Raw genomic sequence first — 9,085 nt, forward strand, 5'->3', positions numbered from 1 at the left:
TAAAATCAGTTCCATATTTCAACACTACCCGAATGTATCTCTAGAGTAGATGAAACATGCTACATGTCTAAATCTGATTGGTCCAACAACGCCTCTTCATAGCTCGTGTTGTTCAAATTTCTAAAATCCGATTGCCTGAATTTATCCCCTGTGAACTAAATCGTTTAGTATTATCAAAACTTGAAATGAAAACATTTTTACTAAAATAGAAAACGTGACAAAGAAAATACCGGACCTAAACAATGAAAACTATAAAAATAAGCCTCTTTCTTAAATGATTAAACACGCGTTTCGTACTATCAACAACTTCAAACGAAAGCGGCACCCGCAAAGAATATTCATCGATTCTTTTCTAAACAGGATTTCCTTGCTGTTCAACTCGGTGAAACTTGCAAAACGGAACAGACGGATTCTGAATTGAAAGATAGAGCTTTCAGTATGAATCGAGTTGATCGGGTTCGACGTCTGTGAAGAAGGTGGTTTTTCTCGTCCTCACAATATTTCCCCCGCAGTCAAAACATTAGTCTGAATCGAACCATGGACTCTAAAACGTTTTAATACCCAGTCCATGAATGAGCAATGCGAATGTAGAGAACTGATTACGAATTAACTTTTGTTTCGTTACAATGATTCCAGTGTTTGAAGCTGGTAAGTATTGCCCTGTAGCCAAAACCAATCATCTAACGATGGGATACTCATTGAGATAATTGGTCGTAGCCAAAACATTACCAAATCAACAAACATTGTATGCATGTATTAATAGAGGATTCGATGGATTGATTTTTTTTCTGTATAGACAAGCATCGTGCGATGACCCCGTGCTAAACACCTCTCAGGCCCGTAGCTTGCTATGTCTTTGAGTTTGATTTTAAATCAAGTAGAACTTTTTTGTTGAAAGCGGAACTTTTTTAAAACGCTCACGCAAATTTCGGGTCGTGTAGGAAATTTTAGAAAATTAGATGCAATTTCACCGCGACTTTAAGCATATTTAGAGTGAAAATGTTGCTTCTTTTTCATAAAATCTAGCCACTTAATCAACCAAGTTTGGAAGCATGTGAATATTTCGAACAAACATTTATGAAAAAATGTTACCAATGAGCGAATCTTTTGATTTTGAAGCTCAATTATTTTAGGGTCGGCATCTGGTTGGAACTTCGTCAGTGGTTCGTTCTTTTCACGCGCTAAGTTTTTTTTGTCGTCTGCTAGTTTGTTTGTTTGTTTGTTTGGCTTTACGTCGCTTGGATCTTGGATTCCCAAGACTAGTCCTAATGGATTATTCATTTAACTTCACGACGGGACGGGCTTTGAAGTGTTTCCCGCACACAGCAGTACTCCGAGAACCCACTTGTCACTCGGTACTGGATAGTGCAGCACGCCTTATCCCACTGAGCTACTGAGGCCGTATTTCTACTAAGCCCGTGTGATTCCGACTGGTCGAGTCGGCGGGTCAATCCAAATCTGATGCGAAATTAAAATAGAATCAATAAAACCGTACATATTTCTTACAGAAAATCAGATTATTAATAATTTAATACGGTGATGTTTTCACTAGTAGCACATATCAATTTATGGAGACTTACAATAAAAAATTCATTTAACATGATTCGATTTTATTCGAGACGCAATTGAGACGGTAAGATTCGCGTTAACCCTTTCCGTGCGTCTGCACCGCAGTACGGTGCATACATCGGTGACTAAGCTACTACATCGCACTGCGGCATATTGGTTTACTAATTAGTGTTCCTTCTATTGAAAGATGGCAGCACCTGTCAAACACAGTTAAATACTAGTAACTAATAATACACCGCACAACGGTGTAGACGTACTGTAGCAGGATGCCTGTTAGACAACACACTGGGGCCGAATTCTTTTTGATTTTGAATTATCTCCACCCTTTTAGGGTATTGTTTAGTCTGACATTTTTGGTTGGGCCAAATTCGACCTGTCGACCAGGAACGCACCAATTTCGGCGCCAGTCTGAACCAACGTTTAGCCCGGGTCTGCAACAGGCCAAATTTGACCTGGCCAAAAACATTCGTTTGATCGCGACTTTCGTAACCGTCGTTATACCAAACTACCAGATGTTATTTTGCAACGCGTGAGTTCATTCGAAAAGTCTATTCAGTTGCGCTCAGCGGTGAATCCTCGAATCAAATATTTGACGGGGGTTCGGGTCGGCCTTCTTCGAGACGGTTTTAAGCGTTCAGCACTCTCGCGTGATGACTTACGTGTTCTTCCATAAACGTTGCGATAAAAAAGTAACTGTGATCGTAGCCCTGAAAATGGAATCATTTTTTAAGACTGGTGATCTCTTACTGCGGTGAACTTTACACTCTCTTTACATTCTACCTCGCGCTAGTGTCAAATACCGAGTAGGAGTTTGTGAAATACAGTAGACTCTGTCTCTTACTGCGGTAAAGTTGAGACTGGTAAAATTCTACCCCGAGTCGGTGTCAAATACTGAGTAAGAGTTTGTGAAATACAGTAGACTCTGTCTCTTACTGCGGTAAAGTTGAGACTGGTAAAATTCTACCCCGAGTTGGTGTCAAATTCTGAGTAAGAGTTTGTGAAATAGAGTAGACTCTGTCTCTTACTGCGGTAAAGTTGAGACCGGTCAAATTCTACCCAAGTTGGTGTCAAATTCTGAGTAAGAGTTTGTGAAATACAGTAGACTCTGTCTCTTACTGCGGTAAAGTTGAGACTGGTAAAATTCTACCCCGAGTTGTTGTCAAATTCTGAGTAAGAGTTTGTGAAATACAGTAGACTCTGTCTCTTACTGCGGTAAAGTTGAGACTGGTAAAATTCTACCCCGAGTTGGTGTTAAATACTGAGTAAGAGTTTCTGAAATACAGGGCTCGGTTTCACAAAAAAGTTTAACTTTTAACATTTTTAGTGCAATTGCCATTGGTTACTTCATGTTTTCAGTGAGGACAACAATTCGAACTTACCTGATTTCAGCTTTAAAACTTTTTCATGAAACCGACCCAGCAGAATATGTTCCTAACTCAGTTTTAACCCTTTCAGTGCTGACTAATAAATTAATACCCTATTAGTGCTGGAGATAATTTGAAAATTTTAAAAAATTCCACACTTGCGTGTTGAATAACGGGAATACCACTATAGTGCGTCTACACCGCGGCGCGGTGTATCATTAGTTACTGGTATTTCACTATGTTTGACAGGTGCTGCCATCTTTTAATAGAGATAAAATCTAATTACTAATTACATCAATACACCGCAGTGCGGTGGACTAGCAAAATACATCACCGATTCGTACACCGCACTGCGGAGTAGACGCACTGAAAGGGTTAAGTTGTATCAGGTTGAGTCGAGGGAATAAAACGCTTTTTTTATGAACTCACCTCTTCCATCTTAAGAATAACGGGGGCTTTCGCCTCTGCACAGGCGGCTACGAAATTATTGGGCAACAATTGTCCGCCGGTCAAAAAGTTGTCCTCTTTACCCTGAAATTACGGATGGTAAAAGATTATCGAAGCGCGACGTCGGCGACGAACGCCGCGATTGCGACGGGCGCCGTTTTTTACCTGTGACACGAGCACGTCAAACGGCAGTCCGCCGTATTTCTTCACGAGACACGAGGCGTCATACTCCTGAAAATAGAAAACATCACGACGAAATCTGAATCATTCGATCATCATAACTTCCAATTCCTGCAAAGTATATCATTATGAATGGTGTATAAACTTAAAGAGATTTTAAGCCCTAGTAAGAACCAAAATGAGTTTAGACGGGTCTCTAGTTGTTAGATTGGTTATAGAACCAAGATGAGCGTAGACTGGTCTTAAGTTGTTAGATTGTCTATAGAACCAAAATGAGCTTAGACTGGTCTTAAGTTGTTAGATTGTCTACAGAACCAAAATGAGTTTAGACGGGTCTCTAGTTGTTAGATTGGTTATAGAACCAAGATGAGCGTAGACTGGTCTTAAGTTGTTAGATTGTCTATAGAACCAAAATGAGCTTAGACTGGTCTTAAGTTGTTAGATTGTCTATAGAACCAAAATGAGCTTAGACTGGTCTTAAGTTGTTAGATTGTCTATAGAACCAAAATGAGCTTAGACTGGTCTTAAGTTGTTAGATTGGTTATAGAACCAAAATGAGCTTAGACTGGTCTTAAGTTGTTAGATTGTCTATAGAACCAAAATGAGCTTAGACTGGTCTTAAGTTGTTAGATTGTCTATAGAACCAAAATGAGCTTAGACTGGTCTTAAGTAGCTTAGATTGGTTATAGAACCAAAATGAGCTTAGACTGATCTTAAGTTGTTAGATTGTCTATAGAACCTAACTCAGCTGGGACCAGTCTTAAGTCGTAGTTAATTGGTTATAGAACCGAAGTGAGCTTGCTAAGACTGCTTTTAGGGCATATGCCATCAAAATTTCACATGACCAGATTCAGAAAAGCTTCCAATAGGATAAAAGACCCGATGAAATGTCTAGTGAAATGACTGCGAACTTTTGTCAGAGATCATGTCAGAAACGCGCACCAGCTTACATGCAGGTAATAACAGTGAACACATGCCGAAATTGCCGATTTAAAAGCGGTAATGACTGAACTATAATTCAAACCAGTTGCATATTCGATATTTGTGAATACATCAAATTTGAAAATACATTTTACACAGGATTCTATTTTTATGGCATATGCCCTTTAAAGGAATCAAGGAGTCGTAGGGACACTACGTATTATCTAGAACTTTCCTTACCTTCCACGCTTCCTTGTTATCTCCGAGGTAGCCGGCGAACGCCTTCAGGCCCCACGGGCACTCGGTCGGGTTACAGATCGGCGCGAATGCCGACACCGAATTGTATTTGCCCGGATTTTTCAGCGCGCAAATCAACGCGCCGTGACCGCCCATGCTAGAAAATAGAATTTCACTAGGATTTAGAAATTCGATTTTTCGGCGTAAACTAGGCCTATAACTTTAATCGACGGTCAACTTTTTTCTTCAAATGATAATATCGTAACTATTACCAGTATTTCATATACAAACTATAAAGATTTCAGTGATACAAATGAATTCATAGTCAGAAGTCTCTCACCTGTGGCCGAATATCGACTGTTTGCCGATTGCAACGGGAAAATTTTCATTGATCAAAGCCGGTAACTAGAAAATAAGAACAAGATGATGATGTTGAATAAAGGAATCCATCAATTTTATACATTCGAGTTTTCAAAATTTGACGCAGGGGTCAATCTGCAGCCGCAGAACCAGCCCCCTCCGACCGCGAAATGTGTGGGCGATCATTTTTTGAAAGTGTGCTGATAAAATGTCTGGGGCCAGTTGCTCAAAGGTTGGTTAGAGCTAACCAGTGGATAGTTGATATGGTGACAATTGAAATTTCATTGTTACTATGGTATTTAACGGCCGGTTATCTTTAACCAAACTTTGAGCAACTGTCCCCAGGTGTTTGTAGTTCATTTTCAATTAAAAATGTCTCGGGTGAAGTTTTGAACACATGTGAAGTGTGGACGATCAGTTTTTGAAAGTGTGCTGATAAAATGTCTGGTGTTTGAAGTTCATTTTCAATTAAAAATGTCTCGGGTGAAGTTTTGAACACATGTGAAGTGTGGACGATCAGTTTTTGAAAATGTGCTGATAAAATGTCTGATGTCCAGTGTATTTAGTTCATTTTCGTTTAAAAATGTCTAAAGTGCTGCGCTGAACACAAGCGAAGTGCGGATGATCAACTTTCTTAAGTCTGCTGATACCCGAGGAGGTACAAGGGCCCAGCAGGCGCGGTGATCCAGAATTTTTTCCAGGAGGGGGTTCGTAAAAATGTTAATGTTAAACTACCGACTAAAATCTCTAATGAAGGGCCTATATGGCATATTGTTTTCGACCAAACATGTGATACTCGATTAAGTGGTACTCTCTACCCGCTTTGTCTTGAGTAGGCCTACATTGCTTCAAGAAAACGATTAAAATTTTTTTTAGCTGAGCAGAGGGGGGTCACGATCCCTAAAACCCCCTCTGGATCCGCGCCTGTTGTAAGGCCCGCGCTGCCGGCTCGTCTCTGCGACTCACCTCTTCAGTAACGTACGAATACATGCGATAGTTCGTTTTCCACTTTTCCGCCGTCGCGTCGACGTAAAATCCGGCTCCGCTGCCGAAATCGTAGCTATCGTCCTCGCCCTCGATGTTACAGCCGCGCGGACTCGTATCGGGCGCCACTAAAATCAGGCCGTGTTCGGCCGCGTATTTTTGCGCGCCGGCCTTCGATACGAAGTTTTGTTCCGTACAAGTCAACCCTAAAATTTCAAAGATAGTAATTTTTCTACTTCTATGTCTGGAAATGCATCAGTTGGACTAATAAACACCTGAGTCATCTAAGGAGTCAATTCATACCCGCTTATCAGAGAAACTGTGGAGTCTTTGAGTCATTATGCCAAACATAATAACTCTGGAGTCTTTTTCAACCCATGAACGAACCCACTTCCACAAACAGAATTATTCACTTCGAGACTTTTTTCGGGATGTTGGACCCAAAACCAGAATCATTCCTATTGTTAAATCGTTTTTCTAGTTTAATTTACAAGGATTTAGGGGTGGACAGGGTGGACTGGTCAACCTCCTTCGTAATTCGACTTGGTCCTCCTCAGTCTTGAAAAGTATTACAAATAGACGAAATGTAAATCCAAATCAGCCATATCATAAATTTTCTGTCGGAGGTCGACCACAATGTTCAATTGCAAACTTTGCCCTTTTCAAATTAAGTGCCCAATCCAATTTTCAGGTCCACCCCCTTCAAAGAATCCGCCCTCGATTTGATTCACAAAGTCATATATTCAAGATAATTACCTGATAGCCAGTAAAGAACAGGGCATTTCTCCGAATCGGCTTTCGGAGGCAGATAAATACCGAAATTCATCTTACATTTCAACTCCTTACTGAAAATAAATAGTATTTAACAAGGCTTTAGATTCAGCAGGAATAATCTATCAAACCTGACTGGAATGGTAAGATTTGTTTTGATAAGCCTTTATTAGACAACATAATATAATATCAAGCTACTAAATTGGAGTAGACCCTTCCTCACTTGCCGGGGTTTGACTGCTGCCCGCTGAAGCTCACGCCACCTAATGTCTATTTATTAATGGATGAGACCTGTTTTTCTTGTTTTTCTCATCAATTAATAAATAGACATTAGTTACAAACCCTTTATTGGTCTATCACATTGCCTAAGGTGGACAGGTTCCCACTCAGTGGCCACCAGTCTATGTATTAAGCCAATCAGATGCATTTTATATTTTACGGGCAGGTTTGCTCTACCAATTCAATGCATCTGATTGGCTTAATACATAGACTTGTAGCCACTGAGCGGGAGCCTGTCCAACTAAAATAATTTGGGTAATGTAATGGACCATTGAAGGGTTTGTGACCAGGGCCCAATTTCACAAAAAAGTCTAATTCAACATTTTTGGTGTAATTGCCTATGACAATGTTCATGTTTTCAATGAGGACAACAATCTAATCTAAACCATTTTTAGGCTTACACTTTTTCGTGAAACTGGGCCCACCAGTTAAATTTCAGTTAATTCAGACCTTAATCCTTTCTGCGAAACTGGGCCCTGGGTTTATCTGTTTACGTTGGGAGGCAATCAAACCCCGGCAAGTGAGGGTTGAGTACACCGAGTAGGACAGTTTCAAACACTTTGTCACGAAAGGTTTGAAAAAATATCCGATAGTAAGATTAAATTCATCGAGGGGTGGTGTTGACCCTCGCGAGCCTCCTCACAGTCCTCGGAGGCGTCGTCCGAGTCTGTCATTTTACCTTTCATGGCTGAACACTTTCTGAAAGCCGCCGAACATTTTATTGCAGGAAACCTGAGTGACGACTGCCATGTTTATAAATCGTTTCTGACGAGTGGCGCAAACTAGAAACGAAAGAAAACAACGAACTATTTATTTGGGAGGAATAAAGACAGACTACTTGTCGCCGGTAGTTTCTCTGTCATAAGCTCGATAAACCGAATGTCAGTCGCTAAATCTTTTCTAGAATTTAAGATTCGATACTTATTGTTATTCGAATAATCTATTTATGAAGTTTTACTAATCGATTTCTGTTCTTACCTATTTTAAACGAAGTTTTCAACGAGAAAGTGGCTTTCTTCAACCCGGAAATCATACAGCCAGTAGATGGCAGCACCGTACGGAGTTGGGTTAGTAGAAGCGGGTTTGAACCCGTTTCGACATAAAAAATATACCGCCTAAAAGCTTATACCTTATTCTACCCCTAAAAAAACCACATACCCCTACCCTTGCAGCTTTTACTCTTCCCAAAGTTTGTATCGAGATATCATTAGCCCAAACCTCTACCACAGGGCCAGGACTCGGGACTCGCGGATCCAGCACGATCGCCGATCTAATCCAATGACATCCACTTTTGGGGGATCTATTAAGATCTTTATCGCTTTTTATTGCTACTAAAACAACAGAATTGCTGTAAGGTGACGGTTATCGGGAGATAAAGCTAGTCAGCCATAATATAAAGCCATAATACATCAAGTCATTTTAAATTGTTCGGGTGTGACAAGTTGGCCAAGTCAGCCAGCCAATCACTTATGATCGCTGTTCTATTCAAACCACAAATTTCTTTGACCACCACTGACCAATTCAAACTTGAATATGAGAACGATACCACTAGAAAGGATTCACCATTGTAAATTCATAAATCGACCGCAATGACCAATTCAGATGCGTTGTATTGGTAGGTAATTGGAGGAACCAGCTCGTAGAGCGCGGCGTAATCGCGAGGATGATCACCAGGATGATCGCCGGGATGAACGCCATATTCGAAATCCTGTCAGCACAGTGTGAAGATCAAGAGATGAATGACTGGCCTAGTGATTCTACTCACGGTCGGCCGGTGGCGTATTTCAATATTGACCAATAAATGCAGCCGCGCTGTTGTCTTTGTTGAAAGGGTTTACATTGATGTTTGTAGATCGTTCCGGGCGCTATTGAATATTGATCTATAGAAATATCATTGAACGAACATTTCGAATTGTCGAAGTTACCGCATGATAAAACACTGACGCGACGTCACCTTTATGCAACCGGCATAT

At 40.6% G+C, this 9,085-nt stretch overlaps 1 protein-coding gene across 1 annotated transcript; it reads right to left on the reverse strand.

Moving 5' to 3' along the window:
- Nucleotides 1-1,517: 1,517 nt before the first annotated feature.
- On the reverse strand, nucleotides 1,518-8,395 carry LOC141910924 (S-formylglutathione hydrolase-like). The gene is made up of 9 exons (XM_074801821.1): nucleotides 8,091-8,395; nucleotides 7,792-7,894; nucleotides 6,819-6,907; nucleotides 6,045-6,268; nucleotides 5,059-5,123; nucleotides 4,722-4,875; nucleotides 3,546-3,611; nucleotides 3,363-3,464; nucleotides 1,518-2,276 (listed from the first exon to the last, which is right to left on the reverse strand). Exons 1-9 carry the CDS (start codon nucleotides 8,143-8,145, stop codon nucleotides 2,196-2,198), a joined length of 939 nt encoding a protein of 312 aa, XP_074657922.1. The 5' UTR covers nucleotides 8,146-8,395; the 3' UTR covers nucleotides 1,518-2,195.
- Nucleotides 8,396-9,085: the final 690 nt, after the last annotated feature.

This window comes from Tubulanus polymorphus, chromosome 9, assembly GCF_964204645.1.
Source record: "Tubulanus polymorphus chromosome 9, tnTubPoly1.2, whole genome shotgun sequence".
Classification (NCBI taxonomy): Eukaryota; Metazoa; Nemertea; class Palaeonemertea; order Tubulaniformes; family Tubulanidae; genus Tubulanus; species Tubulanus polymorphus.